The sequence below is a fragment of the Sorghum bicolor genome, chromosome 2 (genome assembly GCF_000003195.3).
Source record: "Sorghum bicolor cultivar BTx623 chromosome 2, Sorghum_bicolor_NCBIv3, whole genome shotgun sequence".
In the NCBI taxonomy this organism is placed as follows: Eukaryota; Viridiplantae; Streptophyta; class Magnoliopsida; order Poales; family Poaceae; genus Sorghum; species Sorghum bicolor.
This window is the reverse complement of record NC_012871.2, coordinates 13,336,686-13,357,417: the sequence shown is the minus strand read 5'-3', so window position 1 is coordinate 13,357,417 and position 20,732 is coordinate 13,336,686. Positions and strand designations below refer to the sequence as shown.

The window sequence follows — 20,732 nt, the reverse complement described above, 5'->3', positions numbered from 1 at the left end:
TGTAAAGGAGATCCGCCTCCACCTAATCTACCTCCTTTAGGCCATCAATGCCCCTAGGGTTGTCGCCACCGCTGAGGAGGTTGACTAAGGCGGTGGCGACAAGCACAGCGAAGAATTGGTTTGTCTGGCCACCGCCGCCACCCCAGGGGCACAAAATCCAACCACCCCCAGGCCCCTATTGGCCGTCATGCACGGGCGCAGTGGCTTCGTCTGCAGTCTCGACCACTCGGCTACCGCTACCGCCTAGCCTAGCCGACAAGCGCGCACAGGGGTACGATCATAGTAGGAGGCCTGATTAGGTCATCACTGGATCCACATCCTATGCCATTGAACCACTCATTGAAGAAGATAGAGGGCTTGCCTATTGCGGAGGTGGCCCATCGCCGTTGTACTGGCCTCAGATACGCTAGATCCATCTTCTGGTTGTGGCCCTGGCCACACGGCCACCTCTTGGCCTAGCTGGCATTTGTCCGTGAGGGCACAGGTCCTGACTGGGTTGTCGCCGGATCCGCTAGATCTGATGATGTCCAGTCCGTGCCAAGTCCGTGCCACCAAACCTAGAGGCAAGGAGGAGCAGCGAGAGGACTACCGTGCGGTGGAGGGAGGCTTACCCATGGGGAAACAAATAGGGCTAACCCCTAGCAGACCGCCAACGGCACGATGTGCGAGCACACTGCCCCGCACAGCCGCCTGACGCACGGGCGAGCATGGACCGCCACCTGACACCTCAATGCATGGGCACAAGATGCCCCTGCCCGGCTGTCGTGGCCGCCTAACTTGCGCAAGCGCGGTCGGCCACATCTGCCCGCCGTGCAGGCACACGCTTGGTACCCAATTCTTTATTAGTACCCGCAAGATCAACTATTCTGATCGAGGAAGGCAATGCAGATTCATCCAATCAAGAACTTATCAATGTAATTTACTCCATTCCAAATTGTAAGTTGTTCTCATAAAAAAATATAAGTCATTCTGGTTTTATTATGTATGTGGAAATAACGTGTATGTAGCAAAAGCTATGTACCTAAATAGCCAGAACAACTTATAATTTGAAATGAATGAAGTAATTATGTTTTAATCGAATCATTATATATTTTTGTTGGTGCACAACAGAATGATTTCACAGCTGACAAATTTCAACAGTAAAATCAGAACAACCTTCACGTTCCTCTGAGTTCTGAAGGTGCCAGCTGAATCCGTTCATATGTGTTCACCAGTCTCACTCAGATCAAAAGAAACTACAGTCCAATTGCCCAAATCATAAATTCGTAATATAATTTTATTGGTAAACCGCAGAATGATTTCACAGCTGCCACATTTCAACTCAGTCAAATCGGAATAACGTTCACGTTCGTCTGAGCTCTGAAGTTGCCAACTGAATCCGTTCAGATGTGTTCACCAGTCTCAATCAAAAGAAATTACAGTTCAATTGCCCAAAAAGTCACGCAAGATCATAAACAATAACGGTACAGTAACCATTTTCACACTTCCAGTCCGTCCACTATATAGAGCAGCCCTTGCAGCTCAATCTCAACACACAGCAAAACAATCACCATTGCAGGCACAACAACGAGAGGCAACAATACTCCACAAATGGCAACCAGATCATCGCTGGTGCCACTGCTGCTCATTGCAGTAGCTGCTGCGCAGATTGTTGGGTCACAAGCTGGCAGCATTTCCATATACTGGGGTCAGAATGGTGGCGAGGGCACACTGGCCGACACCTGCGCCACTGGCAACTACAAGTTTGTCAACTTGGCATTCCTTGTAGCCTTTGGCAATGGCCAGCAACCAGTGCTCAACCTAGCAGGCCACTGTGACCCCTCAAGTGGTGGCTGCACCAGCCTAAGCGACGACATCAAGTCGTGCCAGAGCAATGGCGTCAAGGTCATGCTCTCGATCGGTGGAGCTTCTGGTAGCTACTACCTTACCTCAGCCGCGGATGCCAAGACTGTTGCGACATACTTGTGGAACAATTTCTTAGGGGGGCAATCATCTTCTCGCCCCTTGGGCGATGCGGTCCTTGATGGCATAGACTTTGACATCGAGGGCGGCACCACCCAGCACTGGGATGATCTTGCAAGATACTTGAAAGGGTACAGCAACTCTGGCAGGAGGGTGTACCTGACTGCTGCACCTCAGTGCCCGTTTCCTGATGCCTATGTCGGTGATGCTCTCAACACCGGCCAGTTTGACTACGTCTGGGTGCAGTTCTACAACAACCCTCCTTGCCAGTACAGCTCAGGCAGCACCACTGATCTTGCTGATGCATGGAAGCAGTGGCTATCAATTCCGGCAAAGCAGGTCTTTCTTGGCCTCCCAGCTTCGCCTGAAGCTGCTGGGAGTGGTTTTATACCAGCTGATGACCTCAAGTCTCAGGTGCTTCCATTGATCAAGAGTTCAGGGAAATATGGAGGGATCATGCTGTGGTCCAAGTACTATGATGACCAGGATGACTACAGCTCTTCAGTCAAGAGCGATGTTTAGGTTGTTGCATGTGGGGTGTCACAATATCTGTGTGTTACTTTTGTGTATGTGAGCACTTCACTCTATGATTTGTGAGAAATTATGTGTGACTCTGGATAGTGTAATAAGTATTACCCCAGGATACGATTAGACCTTCTGTCATACTATGTTCTACTGTTCAAATTCTTCAGATGGCTCAAAGAAAACACAAAATTATAAAACTGTTGGCTTCAATAGATGGCACTAAATGCTAATTCAAAAAAATGCCTGGTCCAAATTAAATAAACTTTTGAAGAGCATGGCACTGCCTAGCAAACTCTCCATTAAGTACTTTAACATAACATAAATAATTAGAGGCTCAGGTCAAGATAATATGTAAAGTGTTCAGGATTACGGCACCTTTAAATGGGGAAGTAAGAAGTGCAATCTTTCGTCAACAGATGAAAGGTATTAAAGTAGCATCATAGAACTGAACACCCAGATTCTACTTTAGTTTCCAGCTAACTAATTTCACACTACATACAGCTAACACATAACATTAATTCAAGTTGGGGGTACAAAAGCACATACTTCGTCGAAGAAATCATGTGTATATATAATCTACTTCTATCAAAGTGTCCAGACAGTTAAATATGATGTTGACTAGGAATAGCACTGCTAACAACCTTCTACAGGATGATCTACTTGCTGAGGTGTGATGGTGTCGAGCCAGTAGCAAGGTCAAATCCAGGAGGAATAAATACAACATCATCCCATTTTGAGGAGGAGCTATCCTGCAATACGCCTTAATTTTTAGTAGGAGTGCGGGCAAGTAAACAAAATATGGCAACTAATGAATTGGGGGCTCAATCTTGAGCACAAAGTCTACGTTATATGTGGGTCACAAAGGTATGCAGAAGTGTCAACGTGATGCACTGTGACAAGGACAGGTATATAATAAAAAATTACTTTATGCAAAAGTTAAAACCAGAATGGGTCAACAAATGACGATAAGCATGGAGAATTATACTAGCTTTACGGCTAGGGTATCCAGATTTTAATATGCAAGGATCACAAAATTTCATAAATTCTGTTCTAGAGAGCTTAGGCATACCTTCATAGATTTAATGATATCTTCCAAAGAAGAAACCTGAAAAGTAGAGCACCTCAATATACACTTTAAATTTTCAGGTCTGCCACTTTGGATAAATAACATATAATGTACTACCTGAGTGTCACCAAACCTAACAGCAGGATTAGGTTTTTGCTGATCGCGGGAGGTCCGGTGCAGTGAGTTATCCAAGTCCTCCTAAACATATGTAGGAGTAGAAATTAGAAATCTGAACAGGATGAAAGGTATGGTCATTAGGGCAAAGAAACAAACAAGATCCCCCAACCTTTCTGAAAAAAACTGGACGATATCTCTTGTTGTCACTCATCAGGACCAAGCTCCTTGACTAAAAAGTTATGTTCATCACATGTCATGCACAGAATATTTGAAGTAATGGCAAACATATAGGAACATTTATTTTTAAGTAAAATTGAGCTTAGCAGTAGGATACGAAGGGGCTGATAAAAGTAATGCATACTCTTATTCTAAGAGGAACCCAAAAAAAACAAAGAAGAAACAAGGCCATCAGAGGGGCTTGCACAGACTAGGGTAGCGATTTCAGATTGCCAAAGCCGTCAAGGGATACAAAACCGTATATGCACAGAAGTGTAATCTGACATGTTGATTTTGTTGATTAAATGATATACTATTATCTTAATTATTTCTAAAAGTAGTACAATATGTATATTTTTCATCCCATTCTGTTTGGCATATCTTCAATGTAAAAGTTATCTTTTTCCTGTGTACACTACATGCTACCTGATACTGCTGATAGAAACAGTATAAGGTTAATCCAGATTTGGGCCTTGTTTAGTTCCAAAAAATTTTGCAAAATAGGAATAGTAGCACTTTCGCTTGTATTTGACAAATATTGTCCAATCATAAACTAACTAGGCTCAAAAGATTTGTCTCGTCAATTTCGACCAAACTGTGCAATTAGTTTTTATTTTCGTCTATATTTAATACGTCATGCATGCGTCTAAAGATTTGATGTAACGGGGAATCTAAAAAATTTTGCAAAATTTTTTGGGAACTAAACAAGGCCCTTGATTTGTCAAAGTCATACTACTTCCATTTCTCTTATCTACCTAATAGAAATGAAAACTATTACAAATTCGGTGAAGTTATTCAGACCTGGAAAACTGGCACTCCTGGAAATCCCTCTCTGGCATACAGTCCCTCATCTTGCATCAGCTACAAAGGTACAGTGCCAACTTTTTATATGTGAAGTAATCATTAGTAGAAGAATCTTCAGAACATGAGCTATAATCATAATGCACTAAGCAGTAGGGAGAGGAACCATCTCACCCAAGGGTCTAATACTTTACAATGAATTCTTTTGGCAAAAGCATTCATGATTTTGTGACATGGAGATTAAATCCTAAAGCTACCACAAATGACAAAAGTTCCTGCCAAGGTATGTTCTTTGTGCTGCTATCACAAATGACATGATACACTAGACTAGACAGGGAAGAAGAAGAACGTCTCCATGTTCATTCAGCTCAACTTAGATGTTGATATCTTTTAGTTCACAGTCACTTAGATGTTTTTCAAACTTACTCAAATGGAACTTTAGCAATCCAAAAAATCATAAATGAATACCATTCATTTTTCATATAAGCCTCTGAATCATACTGTATACATAAATTGGAAGTAACATGCATATGATTTATCATCAAGGTATTTCATGATGCTAATTTTTAAAGTTGAACATCTTAGTCTTTTAATTCCACTATATGCAAGAGGCAATAATATTCTACAACTAAGCATAGGATATCCTTTTCAAACAATCATTTTGTTTATTACATATACAACAGAACGATAAAATTTGGGGAACATAAGGACAGTAAGCAGATAGCTTATTTTTGGTCAGTCACATGTACCACCATCTGTTAGAAAAGATTGTCACCTTAATTGCATTAGCCACCTGGGATGAATCAGGGAGGAATCTAAATGCCACACCATCTGACTTCAGTTGGATAACCTGAAAACAAAAGGTACACCAGGCACAGAACGCACAAAATTCCAATAAATAAAGATGTGTCCGGTCAAAATAGAGACAGGAAAATAGCTACTGGGTTAAAAAAAAAACAATTTTCCAGGGGAGCAAAAGAATGTGAGACACCAGCTCCTGATTACATACAATTAAACACAAGCATAACACATCTTGATAGAAATAAACAGAAAGTGCAGTTACTTTGCAGCCTAGGCAACTTCTCAAATACATCTTAAACAAATTTTTTGATGCATGACATATAAGGAATTGCAACTAATTCTAACATTTCAGCGATACCAGAAGTAGAAAGGGCTCACACCTCACAGACAGTGTAACCTGACCTTGCTACCTAATTTTATGGGTAATCTGACTTTACAAGTAAGTGAGCAACTAAAAGCAAGTCCATCAAACTTCTAGAGTTTTATAGAAGCGTCTTACAGCAGAAAAAAAAAACCATCAATGTGCAAATTCTTTGAGAGTTAACGCCATTCATCAATCAGCTTCTTTGCACACAAGATACCGTTATTACCACAGAAACCTCGCCAGCAATACGGAACACAAGACAAGACATACTGAAGCACACAATCAGATGATCGAACAGCTCTAAATGCAAGAGCAAAATAGACACATGGAGAAACCGTAACTTTAATCTCACTACAAAGGCAACAGGTTCGTATACATGCATTGCATCGAGCAACTTGAGGGCGCATGACTATTTGAGAAACCAAGAAGCAGCACTCCCACCTTGTTGAGCGCCACGGGCACGACGCTAGAGCCGGCGCGCATATCGCCCTCCATCTGCTCCAGCAGCGCGTCGGCATCTTCCTTCCGGAAGCAGAGCAGCCCGAGCGCCGGCGGTGGCCTCACCCTCACGCCCTCGCCCCCTTGCCCTCCCACGCGGGTGGATGACACGAGCACGAACTCCTGGGCGGCGTTGGCGAGCGCGTACACTGGCACCCCGGCGAGCCGCTCCTCGATCTCTGCGGTCGGGAGAGCCACAGAGGTGGAGGCTGAGGAGGGGGAGGGGATGCGAGCCCAGGGCGGCGGCGGCGGGAGGGCCTGGGGGAGGGAGGAGAGGAAGGAGGTGACGTGGGCTTGGATGGGGAGGAAGGGGTTCGGGAAGCGGGGGCTAGGGTTAGTGTCTCGGTTGGAGGTACCGGCCGTCGTGTTGGGATTCTTGAGCCATGGGAACTCGAATCGGAAAGGCATGGCGGCGATGGTGGCGGCCGGGAGAGCCGGAGAAGGGAGAGCCTGCCAGGGGCTGCACGCGCACGGCACGGGGAAGAAGAAGAAGAAGAAGAGCGCAAAAAGGTTCCCTTCATGGGCTCTCTCCGAGCGAATGTGTTCGGCCCATTTTCTAAAATGTTGGTGGCATCTTGAGAGAAGAGGACTTTGAAAACTAATCGGGCCTTCCAAAACGAACAAGATAGTGTTTTTTTTTATATCAAACAAGATAGTGTTTGGTGTTTCTCAAAGAAAAAAACAAGAAGATAGTGGTTGGTATGCATCACATGTTCTCAAGCAATTGTTTTGGCTAAAAGTTCCACCAAAAGACATAAAGAAGCCCTTAAAATGGCATAAAAAAAGGCTAAGTTCACCATGACGGAGCCCTCGTCCATACAATCTAAACAGACACATAGATGGTCTGGTTTAAAATCTAGGCAGAAAATCACACCGACTAATCCGGTTTTACACACCAGACCATCTAGCTCTGGCCAAACTATCAATTCAATATGCATATCGGACCATCCGGTTTTGATAGTATGATAACAAAGTTGTAGATTTATTTTTGGTTAGTTTGTAGTGTGTTTTGGACATGTTTTGTACCTTCCACGGGGCAAGACCTCTCCGCCCAAGGACCAAGCCAATTAAGGGAAATCCAATCAAACTAAATATCAATCTACTATTCTTTTACCCTACCTCGCTTTCTAAAGCCCTAATTTTCTATTCTTTCTTCGTCTTGATGGCAATTGAGAGCATTCTACTAGAAGATCCCAAGTGCACTTGTCTCGACGAGATCTATCATAAGCGAGTGTTCTTGGTTTACTGGTGAAACCCGAGATTATCATACCATCCGATTTTCGCATAGGGGCACTACAAAAGTGTGTCCCTGTGTTGTGGGATAAGGCATGCTTGAGTATCTGGTGCATCTAGGTGTGTACATACTTTTGTTGGCTCTACTAGGGACGAAGATCGAGATACATCTACAATACCCAACAATCTTGTTTGGAAGCAAGAGACCACTTAGCGAGATTGACATTGGCAACATCAAGCCTAATCTTGAGAATATTTTGACCAACAATGAATATTGAACTCTTGAGGAGTATATGTGCAAGATTGACGAGGAAGAAAAGCAAAAAGTAGAACAACGCAAACTAGAGGTTACACAACAATTCCATTTCACGTCTCAATGTATAGGTAGGGCCAAATTGAGAGATGTGACAGCTGTTTCACAAAACAACTATCACTTCCTCTCTCTCTCATATATTCCATCCAATTTCTTAGATTTCAGTTCAAATGTGCCACCCTGAATATTCATGCATCGACCAAATCTCCGTACATATTTCAATTCAGTTGATGCATCGTCTGGCTGTAGTAGTTATTTTGCTTGGAGCTTTTAGTAAACTTGCTTTTTTTCTACTAAGCTATTTATTTCTATCATCAGGACCATATACTTGGACCTACACAAATTGATTTCTTGATAAATCCTTTTTGAATATTTAGTTTCCTGCATTTGCTTCCACTGCAATAGCATTTGAAGAGTTACCCTTATTTAACTAATACCTATTTGCAATTTTAATTTCAGACATTGGATGATCAGAACGGCTTCTTTGCCAATTTGTTGGGTGGCTGCCTTCGTTGCATTGTCAAATCTACAACTCGAGCTAAGGGAGATGTGGGGCTACAGTGACATAGGCAACACTGTTGCCCTTTGTCCAGTATTACTCCTTTTAGTAAATGTCTAGTACTCTTAGTTCTGTGGTTGTGCAAAGAGTTTGTTATGTTGATGTCAAATATTTGGAGAAGTTGATTTGGCTAGATGGGTGCCAAATGTCTGTGTGTCGTACTTTGTTGATATGTTCATGCAACACTAGTAGAACAGATTTGTATGTACTGGATTCATGTTGGAGTACTTTTATATATATATATATGGTAAATTTTCCCTACTCCCTGGGAGTAATTACTCCCTCTTCCAACCAGGCACGTATACTACGGCCTTGTTTAGTTCACCCTAAAATCCAAAAAGTTTTCAAGATTCCCTGTCACATCGAATCTTGCGGCATATGCATGAAGCATTAAATATAAACGAAAACAAAAACTAATCACATAGTTTGACTGTAAATCGCAAGACGAATCTTTTGACCCTAGTTAGTCTATGATTGGACAATATTTACCACAAACAAACGAAAGTGCTACAATAGCGAAATCCAAAAAAATTTCACATCTAAACAAGGTCTACACCTGTCTCCTCATATTTTCTTTACCGGGTTAACAAGCAAACCCGCTTAGAAAGTACACGATACTAAATTCTAGGATCATGTATTGCCCCGTACAAATACACCATTCTACTCATTTATCTTTCCTTTCTCTCTCCTGATTTCTCTCCTTCCTATTTCTAGATCTCACGCATGGTGGCGGCGGCGCCTCGCCCCTGGTGGATGTGGATTGGACCACGATGCTTCCTGCCTTCCCATTCCGATAGTGATGCAACGATGGAATCCCTCGGCATGGCCATCCTGGCATCGGTGGCTCCTAGTGGCGGCGAGCCCTCTCTCTCCGGTGGCGGCGGCGCCCATGGACCTCTAGGCGACGCGCCCCATGGATCTCCTGGCGGCGGCGCCTCTGATTCCACGGCGGTGGAGCCCCTGACCATCTCGTGCGACACCATGCGCGGATCCCCAGCTCACCCCCCGCGTGGCTCACCCATCGGCTGCGTCCATCGTCGGCGGCGCGACTTCGCCTTCCCCTGCGGTGGTGTCCCCAGCGGCGCCCTGCTGGTCCCTCTGCACGGCACCCTCCATGGTGCTCTCCTCTGCGCGACCGGCATCCTCTGGCTAGGCCGCGACGGCGACATGATCCCCATGGCCGGGCGACTCAAGCCATATGGGTGACCAATGCTGAAGGGTCGAGATGGCGGACTAGTCCTTTCTAAAACTTATCGCGCCGGCTAACCGAAACAAATGCGGAATTAAAACTATCGGTCTAGCCAAGACTACACCCCTCTATCTAAGTTCTCTAGCACCTTGAAAAGATTCTAAACAAGCAAACAAGGTGCTACCTTAGCAAGAGCTCACCTAATCAATTCTAGGAGCAAGGTCACACAAACCTATGCAACTAGTACTTTGTAAACGGGGGAGCTCCTACACAAACTAGTGAGGCAAAGCGCACAAAGCCTAAGCTCACTAGCAAGCTCAATAACAAGGCAACCAATGCCAAATTAGAGAGCGCAAATTACTTAGCTACACAAACTAAGCAATGTGACTAACAAGGTTACACAAACCAAAATAGTCACGCAAGGGAACTACTTCTAGCTACACAAGCAAGAAGGTAACTAGCAAGCTACACAAGCTAACTAATTACAAGAGCAACTACACAAGCACAAATATATGAATGTAAAAACAAGCTTGTGTTAGGGACTTGCAAACCAACGGGAAGAACAAAGTTGACACGATGATTTTCTCCCGAGGTTCACTTGGTTGCCACCAAGCTACGTCCCCGTTGAGACAAGCTCCAAGGTTGCCGCCGATCCTCTTGCTAGTGGTGACCCGCAAGTCACACTCTCCCACGTGGAGTGCTTACCACAAGCTCTAGCACTTGACCCGGTCGGACCACTTGTCGCTCTTCACATCTCGCTCAACTAGAGTTGCTCTTCGCGATCCCCACGGGGTGAGCACCATACCCCTCACAATCTCTTCTCCGGAGCACCCCACAATCTCCTTGTGTGCTTCGACGGAGTCACAAGCCACCAAGCTGTCTAGGAGGTGGCAACCTCCAAGAGTAACAAGCACCACCGGCTTGCAACATGAACACCTAGTGCCACTCGATGCAATCTCTCAATGCAATGCACTAGAATCACTCACTCGCTATAGATTCGCACTCTTGCAAGCACAAGTGAGTTAGAGGCTTTCCTAGCACTCCCCAAGCATGGACACTAAGTCCCAAGGATGCTCAGCACCAGCCAAGGCCGACCACCACTTCTATTTTAGCCCCAAGGGCTAAACTAGCCGTTGCCTCTTCACTGGGCAAAACACGTGGGCACCGGACACTCAACCCCCAGCGTCCGGTGCTCAGCTGACCGCCACGTGTCACTAGCCGTTTGAACTGGACCGTTGCCATCAACGGCTACCACGCGCGTGCGCCTGCACCAGACACACCGAACGCTCTGCTGCTTCACACCGGACGCGTCCGATGCACACCGGACCCGTGCGCAGAGAGCTCCGCAAACTTGCAGGGTCACCGGACGCGAGCCACTGGACGCACCCTGAGCGTCCGGTGCTCACCGGACTCATGCGCAGAGAGGGTCGCCAAACTGCCCACACACCGTACGCTGAGCACCGGACTCACTCCGGTGCGTCCGGTGCACTCTGCACACCTACGCCACAGACTGACACTACACCGGACGCTCTGGACCAGCGTCCGGTGCTTCCAACACCAGCGTCCGGTGAGTGTTTCTCAGTGAGAAACACTCTCGCGACTTCTCTAAATTCCCACTGGCGCAATAGAAAATATACACTTAATTTTCTCAAAAGCGTCGAATCCCGCCGAGCTCTCAACCCTAGGAACTCCACCTCCTTTGCAAATGTGCCAACACCATCAAGTGTAAACCACCATGTGCAAATGTGTTAGCATTTTCACAATCATTTTTCCAAAGGAGTTAGCCTCTCAAACTTGCCACGCCACTCGATCCTAACACGTATGCAAAGTTAGATCGCTCAAGTGGCACTAGATGACCGATATGCAAACAAGTTTGCCTCTCTTGATAGTACGGCCATCTATCCTAAATCTGGTCATAAACTTCTCTACACACCTATGACCGGTGAAATGGAAATGCCCTAGGTTATACCTTTGCCTTGTGCTTTCCATTCCATCTCCTCAAATGTTGATGCAACACATGCACCAACCAATCACCAAATGATATGATCCACTTCATATCATCACGTGACCGTATTGGTTCATCGATCTTGACCTCACTTGCTCTTCACCGTTGCCTCGGTCCATCGGCTAGTGGCGGAGCTGAGGAACTTTCACGACTAGGGCCAATACTATGAATTACCAACATCGATCACATGCTAATAAATAAAAGTAATGTTAATATGTAGATTTAGCTGAAAAAACAAAAGAAATACTCTAGTATTTTTTCCCACGCCTAGGGCCATGGCCATATTGGCCCTAGGTTTATATCCGCCACTGCCATCGACGCCAAGTCTTGCTCAAGCTTCACCGTCACACGCGGTCCCTCGCTTCAAAGCCTCTGACTTGCCCTTCACTCTTGCAACCGGTCCATCGAGCCAAGCCTCATCTTGATCTTCTCCACCTTGGTCACATGACTCCATGTCATGTCTCATATGCAATGAGCTCCTCCATCATCACATAATCACCTGTGGACAAATCTCCTGTGTATCTCACATAAACACTATTAGTCCACCTAAATTGTCACTCAATTACCAAAACCAAACAAGAACCTTTCAAACGCTGGCTCCAAACGCGGTTGCGCAGAGCCGTGTCGGCTGCACGGCATAGGCGCAGGTTTGTTCTTCAATGCCTCTAGTATATGCTGATACTTTTCAGATTCATAGTATCTGCTGATACTTTTCAGATTTCTTGTTTCAGATTATAATGTCAGTTCATCACCGAGTAGTATTGCGGCAGCGGCGTGGTACAAATCTGCTTTATCTACTAGCATACAGGCATAGTCAATTAATCGAAAAGTATGTGCACTCCTCTATTTAAGTGCCTGTTTGAATCCATTAGGAGATCAAATAGGCTTGTCTGGTCATGTAATCATACTCGTATATACTCAACGCATATATGTAAGTATGCTCGAATTGTCAAGAATGAATTCACATAGAGAATCTTTGTAACTAAAGTATGCTCCATTTGTCAAGAATATCGAAAGACTTTCTGAAAAGAAATAGAGTATGATGATCTAAATGAATCAAGTAGCTTACATTCATTCAGTGAGTGTACAGCCCACTGAGAAGAAAACGTCCATATTAAACGTAAATCATCTAAAAAAAATATGTGTACATACTCCTTTTATAAAAGTATATGAATAAATACTCCTTTCAGGAAAAAAGTATACTTATATACTCCTCTTAAAAAAAAGTATGGATATGTACTTTTATATATGAAAAAAGTATGTGTATACTTAAAAAAATAGGTATATGCACATATGCACAACCACATCGCCGCAAAAAGTATCCCTACATACTTTAAAAAATCTGGTATATATACATACTACTATTTAATACACATATTCAAAAGATATGTACCCAACCGCATGCCAACCCAACGTCAAAAGCAAATTGTTGTAAAAAAAAACATCAAAAGCCAACGACTAAACCTTATCCCCTTTTCACGGAAGTTATGAGCTATATTTTTCTTCTCCACCTCCACGTACATACTCTCCACCCGTAAACCCGTTAAGTATCCATGATGCCCCCCATTAGATAGTGGATGACCCTCCCTTGCATATACTAAAAGGTGGGAGTAATTACTCCTGGGAGTATAGAAAATACACCATATATATATAATCTTTTTTCCTAGAGGTTGTAATTTTCTTGACGGTTTTGCACAGTCAGGGAAAAACATTCTTTTGATTGCTACACATCGACAGGGAAACATTGGCTACCGACAGGGAATTTATATACCTTGACGGTTTTGGGAACCGATAGGTTTAATTATCCTAACTGTGTCGGTATCTAAGCGTCAGGGAAAGTAATTTTCATGACCGATGTTTTATTTATCCTTTTAACTCTGTCGATATCTAAACGTCAAGGATAGTAATTTTCCTGATCGATAGGTTTAGTTATCCTTTTAACTCTGTCGGTATGTAAGCGTCAAGGAAAGTAATTTTCCTAATGGTGACAATAATTTTCTGACGGTTGTCATCGTCAAAAAATAAATGTATACGCTAACGGTTTAACAATTAACCTGACGGTTTCTCGCCGATAGGGAAATTAAAATCAATTTCCCTGACGGTGGACCGTCAGGGTAATTGTAATTACCTTGTCGAGCCAGCTCTGACCGTTATTCCTTGACAGTGCACCGTCGGGGAAATGATTTTCCTTATTTTCATGACGGTTTTCCTATTTCCCTGACGGTTGTGACACCGGGAATTTCAGCTTTCCAGCACTGACTGATGTAGCTCACCCTTAAGCTAGCAAAATAGCAAATACTACTTTTCTGCCGACTTAATTCCGCCATAGCAGGCATACGCATGTATCAATGTATGCATGCACTAAAGGTTGGGCCGCAGCTTTGATTAATTGCCGAATTCATGTGGAGATTGATGAAAGCACAATATCATATCGATCATGGCAAACACGACCTCCCATTTAGGCTCTCGATCTCTAATCAGAGCAGGTCCCGATCAGTCGGTTGTGCTGCTGATAGTGATAGCTAGCTGGACGATAGGGACTGGCATATGTAGCAAAAATATCTTCATCATCAATAAAAGTAAACAAAAAGTAACAAAAAATTATCTGCCGACCTCTCCATAGTGCCGGCACAACTGGATATGCTAGCGCACTTGTTGAATTATATGGCATGCCACGGCCACGCCGCAAAGTGCAGTTCTTGGTCACCAAAGAAATTGTCCTTTTTTGACGTAGCCTGCGATAGATTTCCTTTATTTCACATCTTGTGTCCTTGCTTTCATTTGTTGCCGATATTGGATGATGAACCGAAGACTGGGAACATGCAAGTAGCTCAGTTTGCAGAGTTGTAGCTAGCAGGACAGGTTCATCAGTTGCCAACTTGCTTCCTTTGGCGAATACCAAAGTATAAAAAACACTCAAACAGGCAGACAGTGTCGTTGATCTAACTGACGCAAAAAAATCGTGGACAAAAGTTGCTAACACTGGAGGAAAACTGAGGAAATAAAGACGTTGGAAATCATAGTCACAAAGTATTGTTTTCTTTTGGTAATGTATAGTACACAAACTACTATTTGTTTTCTTTTGGTAATGTATAGTACACAAACTACTATTTGTTTTCTTTTGGTAATGTATAGTACACAAACTACTATTTACTATAAAAAAGGACTGATAATTAACTTGCCATAGCTTTTTTTCCCTTACGAGACATCATCACGTGTTCCGATGGTTTGATAATCTCTAAAAGGTTACATTCCTTGATAAAGAATTTTTGGTTTCTACTAAGATTTAGGGGTGAAAACGGATCGGATACTGATGAATATTACCGATATCATATTTATTTTCATATTTCTGGTCGGTTTCGGATTCGAATACGGATAATATCAACCATGTCGGATAAAATACGATTAGATATTAGCATTATAAATATACAATTTAATTATTTGGATATGGATACGGTATCCTATGTTGAAAATTCGAACTCGAATACGAACAGATTTCAAACTCCCTAAACAAAGTCGGTCTCAAAGGTCCGTACTATTTTCATCTCTGCTAAGATCCAATATAAACAACGTTTCAATCCATTTGGTTACATGTTTGGGGCCTCACAAATTGATCAGAAAAGAATCACACGCGTTCCCATCACTGGACCAGAATGTAGCTGAGATCACTTCCGTTGAGATGAACGTATGTATGCATATACTTCTGATTTTGCTTTTCCACTACTGGAAACTCCAAAATTTCCTGTGTGTTTTTTTCCGATGCACACAGAAAAACTAGTTATTATTTCGTGGGTTCCAAAAGTATTATTCTGTAGGTTCTAAAAATACCGACAAAAAAATATATAAAAACCAACAGAATAATTATATGTTTTTTCTGTGTATGCCAATACACACAGAAAAGTCATAATTATTCTGAAAAGGTAAAAACACTTAGAAAAATAGGACAAGTGCGGGATACTAATAACTTCATATGAACAAGCACGATTTTCTTTTTAATATCTCTCTAAAACTTTTAATAACTAGTCTTTTGTCCTCCTACTAACTCCAAATTTAATGATTTTTCCCTAAAATTTTCTAAAATCATGCTCTATAAATTTATTGTGTTCTTATAGCCATTATTTTGGTCATCTTTTCATATGACTTTATTTTATCAATTTAAAATTTAAATTTCCAAAAATGACAACTTCAAACAACATTTTGAAATGATAAATGATTTCGTCTGAAAAAAGTCATAAATATAAAAGTTGTTGAACTCATCAAGATCTACAACTTTTATGCTGGTCATTGCTTCATCTGACAAAATGGTAGTACAATGTCCGATAAAAAAAATCCTATTTGTGTGTGTTATTTTCTGATGGTATGCCGTCAGAAAAATATTTTTCTATAGGTATTTGCATTTTTCTATGGGTTTTTGCACACACAGGACGAGTATTGAGTTTCCAATAGTATTCCAATTTTAAAATGTGCATACAAATAGCAAAATTTATATTTCTATTGTGTGCAGTAGTATGACTTGCTGCATGTGTAACAAAATGTGGTAGCATTGGAGTGTCTTGTACAATGAGTACATATACTCAAGCATCCGTATACAGGGATGTCATTTGAATTTTGCCAGAATCCGTAGCTGTCAGAGCAGAATAACATACTTACTTGAAGCACACATTGCTAGGGATGAAAACAGTACGGATATTTTCCGACCGTATTCGAGACTGAATTCGTTTAGAGAGGTTCAAATATGTCCTATCCGAGTCCGAATATTTCAACATCCGATACCATATCCGTATCCGAATACTTAAATCGTATATTTATGATATCGACATCTAATCATATCTTATCCGACATGATTGACATTATCCATATTCGAATCCAAATCTGACTAGAAATATGAAAACAAATATGATATCGGTGATATCCGTCCGTATCTGATTCGTTTTCATCCCTACACATTACTAGAAATATTGTAATTTCAAATTGGAACAAGCTCATATATCCGATCCATTTTGTATTCCATGGCTCTTACCCTATAATAAGGTCTGACACAAAGTAAAATATATGGATCATGACACATGCAGGCTTACATATACTTGAGACTTGTGTAGCTAGACACTAGCTAGCTCACATGGTGTAACACCCTAAAATTTGCTTGTTTTTAAATAGTTGAATTTGATTTTATAGTTAATTTTTGTGAGCATCAAAATATAGGGAAAATAAATAAATTTTTGAAAAATAAAATTTAATATAAATTAGAAACACATTGATGCATTCATGCTGCAACACTTATTTTTGTGATGTGTGAATTTCTACAAAAGAAAATTTTGTTCAAAATTCAATTTGCAAATGTTCTTGAAAATGAGTTTGAAAATAAAAAGGAAAAATCCACCTTTCTTCCCCTACTCCCTCGCTTTCGGCCTGTTTGGCCCAAGCAAGCCCAGCGCCAGCACCCTCCACTCCCCCTTCCTCTCTCTCACTGCCAGGCGGGGCCCGCCTGTCATCCCTCACCTCCCCCCAACCGCCCCTCCCTCTCTCCTCGCTCGCAGTGGAACCAACCGGCCGCAAAACTCCGCTCCCACGATCTCCTTGCCCTGCTCCTCACCCTTTTGAGTCGCACGCGCGCCCAAGCCGCCTCCCCCTCCCCCATTTCATTTCTCCTCACCTCTGCTCCACTCCCTGCGTGCAGCAAAACCGCCGCCGGCGACCTCCGCGTTCAACCCGAAGAACCGAGCCGTCCCCGCTGAAATTGGTCACGCTGGTGAGCTCCGCTTCTCCCCGCGCTCTTCCCGACCAAGTTTCGCGTGTTTTGGTGCCCTCTAGCGTCCTAGCCGCGAGCACCGAGGAGCCGGCCATGGCGCCGCCGCGGTTCAGTGCGCCGGCCACTTCCCCGACCGTGTTTATGGCTGGGAATGGACTCGCATCGCTCTTCTCTCTCCCCAGTACTTTCGGAATCGAAAACCGGGCACCGTAGCTTCCCATCCGCTTGCTCCGGCGAGCTTCAGCCGGGCAGCCATGGTGGCCGCCGCGTTCTTCCCGGTTCTGGCCAGTGCGCCACCCGCTCCCTCTGTCTTCTCTTTTTTTCTTTTTTTCTTTTAATCCTGCACGTTCATCTGCGATCCAACGACCGAGAGCGCCCCGTACCCCTTCGGGGGCAATTTTGCTTAAAGAACCCCTCCCAGATTTTCAAATTCGCCCGCCGTCCTTAGCGCATTAGGAAGGTTACGCTTTGCCGCTTAGAAAGCGTATTTCCTGTCAGGCTAGACTAAAATACGCTTTCAGAAAATTACAAAATTTGCCACTGATTTTGTTTAGGCCATAAAATATTCGTTTTAGCTCCGATTTGACCTGTTCAAATTGCGTTAGATTCGTAATTAAATTCCCTACATGTTAGTACCACTGTTACTGTAGTTTGAAATTTTTTAGTTTCAGGGTTAGGTTTAATTAATTAAATGCCTATAGGAAATCGCTGTAAATTCGTAACTTGATCGTTTTAGTTCCGATTTTCGTGATCTTCGTATCTATGTGATCGTAGCAAAACGTAGGTTCTGTTATTAAACATTTTGTTTTGTTTTTGATCTGTTGGTGTACTGTTCTAATTAAAGGATTGTTTGCTTCGTGTATGTCTGTCTCCGATTGTTGTGTGTTGATGATCGATGATCGAGTCTAGTCGGTGAGCTTTACTTCGGTGATCAAGATCAGAGTCTTGGAAGCAAGTAAGATCAGCAGGACCAGCAGGAGTAATTGGATCAAGGCAAGTATAGCATTTGGGTTTTAATTCTATGACCATAATCTTGTGACTAGATTGATATAAAGCAACAAATGATAATAATGACTTTTTAACAACTTGAGGATTTATTCGTAAGTGATAACCGGGATGAAAGTGCAACCATGAGGGCTATAATGGCTCTGGCTTTAGTCAAGTATGAATAACTTTTCTAGCTTGTTAGAGGTTACCCGTGTGGCGCAAATGGGGGATAGCAGACCGTGGATCCTCTGCGGGGTAGAATCACATGGACTGACTACCGAAACCAAGCGGCCCTAACTTGTTAGACGAACCTTTGAAAGACTTCATAGTGATCCCTGCCAACCTACCTTGGTAGTAGGTTACGAGGCTGATCACCTCAGGCGAAAGGGTAAATCAGGACTCATGGGTAAAGATGTACAACCTCTGCAGAGTGTTAAAAACTGGTATACTAGCCGTGCTCACGGTCATGAGCGGCCTTGGGGATTCTTACATTAAGGGTGATGAATCTTGTTGTGTTAAGATACTCATTGTTTATTGTTTAATGCTCTATATTATTTATGTCACATTGATCATGAGATTGTGGGATCTATACAATCTAGTTGTTATACTTGCGGAGTCCGTCTTGGACTCACTCTTGCTATCTCCCCCATACCTTAGGAGAAGTATTGGGCTTGTGACCAACCAGTCAGTTGGATCCTGTAGAGTGAAGTTAACACCCGAAGTTTGGAGTTATCTTCCGTGGTTTGCTGCCTAAGGTTGTTTCTGATTTATTATGTACGCTATATAATTTATGCGTTGTCCTTTGATATTACCCCTTATTTGTAGCTATATGTGAGGTTTATCTTCTAAAACTCACATATGGTGCATATCTGATTTTGTAAAATCGGGTGTTACACATGCGGATCGAGCTGATGATGAGCTGAAACGAGCACACATTGAGCTTTCAGCACACACACACACACAATCACACACTCAAAAAGAAAAAAAAAACAGATGAAGCCATCAAGGAGCACACAGAAGAGAGCCTTTCACGAGCTCCCTCTACTTATTTAGCTAGCCATAACACACGTACGGATACACAACTTCTGGCCGTCCAGCCGGTCGACGATCGAGCTTGTAATTCGACGATCATGCTTCGCAGGATCACGAGCAGTTGCTGGGCATTGTAAGGCCACATTTGCCCGGCAGCGCCATAGCGCGGCTGGGGTCGATGTGGTAGATCCTCATCCATATGCCGGCGACACCCTTGTAGCGGCAGATGCACCCAAGGTCAGCCTTGCCCAGCGCAGCGCAGCACTCCGCCGACGGGCTGTCCGTCGGGTCACTCACCGATGCCGCGGGCTGGCACAGCTTGAAGTCCTCGTTCGCCATGCCGCAGATTGCGTCGGCGCTCTCCATTGTGGCGAGGGCCAACATGGCGATGAGCAGCGCAGCTAATGCCTGTGCTTTTGCCATTAAACCTCTATTTAACGTTTTCTAGCTAGTAGATCAGCTACTGGTCTGGATTGTTGAGAGTTTTCTGCTGCTCTATGTTTTGCTTGTGCTGGTGTGAGGAGTGTTTAGTATGAGGTCTCTTATTTATAGGAGGACAGTGTGTGGGAGTGGGAGATGGTGCACTATCATGCACTTATGTGTTTATTCCTAAACTTATTGTTGTGTCCCAGCAGGATACATTTCTTTGATCTAGCTATGTGATTTCCAGCTGCACACAAGTCTGTATCAAAATAAAGCAAAAGTGCTACATAACGTTTGGTCGTTTTTTAATTAAGAAAAACTTGGGGCAATATCTTGCCTTTGTTTTTTTTGTCTTTAATAAATTGTGCGGAAAACTTCTCCCATCCTTCTAATAAAGAAAAAAAATACAGTCCTCTCGATTTTTGTTTTAAGACCAATTACCTGTTTGGATACATCGCCAGGAGCTCTCTCAAAAACAACTTCCAACACAACTTACCATGCTACAACAAGCTTTCGAAAACAACCTACCTTTGTTACAGCAAGCTCATGAAATAAACAAATCTGTCAGATATTTTAAATAACCAAATTTATATAAATAAATTTCTTGCATGTTCCAACGTATCCATTTAAAAATAAATGACGATGTAGGCAGAACATGTTTTAAGATTGAGCTGCAATGTAGTAAAAAGAGATATCTTATTTTCGTGATAAGTTATATTATTTTGCAGTACATGTCAGCCTGTTTCGTTGCAGCCGCGCTGCCCTTTGTTATTTTCTGTATTGAGAACTCCTTGTTGGTAATTCATAGTGCTTATTTTATTCATTCCCTGTTCGTTTTCATTGATACACCGCTGCTCCTTATTATACAACAACTTCATCTAATTTAGTGAGC

The 20,732-nt window shown here is 43.0% G+C and overlaps 3 protein-coding genes across 3 annotated transcripts; 1 reads left to right on the top strand and 2 right to left on the bottom strand.

Moving 5' to 3' along the window:
* Window positions 1,478-2,484, top strand: LOC8057305 (acidic endochitinase). The gene has a single exon (XM_002461809.2). It carries the CDS (start codon window positions 1,591-1,593, stop codon window positions 2,482-2,484), a length of 894 nt encoding a protein of 297 aa, XP_002461854.1. The 5' UTR covers window positions 1,478-1,590.
* LOC8057304 (protein TIC 22-like, chloroplastic) lies at window positions 2,833-6,876 on the bottom strand. The gene is made up of 7 exons (XM_002459678.2): window positions 6,294-6,876; window positions 5,463-5,537; window positions 4,688-4,747; window positions 3,840-3,899; window positions 3,671-3,751; window positions 3,557-3,592; window positions 2,833-3,236 (listed from the first exon to the last, which is right to left on the bottom strand). The coding sequence occupies exons 1-7, from the start codon at window positions 6,756-6,758 to the stop codon at window positions 3,144-3,146; spliced, it is 870 nt and encodes a 289-aa protein (XP_002459723.1). The 5' UTR covers window positions 6,759-6,876; the 3' UTR covers window positions 2,833-3,143.
* LOC8057303 (putative lipid-transfer protein DIR1) lies at window positions 19,276-19,924 on the bottom strand. The gene has a single exon (XM_021454621.1). The coding sequence runs from the start codon at window positions 19,838-19,840 to the stop codon at window positions 19,529-19,531; it is 312 nt and encodes a 103-aa protein (XP_021310296.1). The 5' UTR covers window positions 19,841-19,924; the 3' UTR covers window positions 19,276-19,528.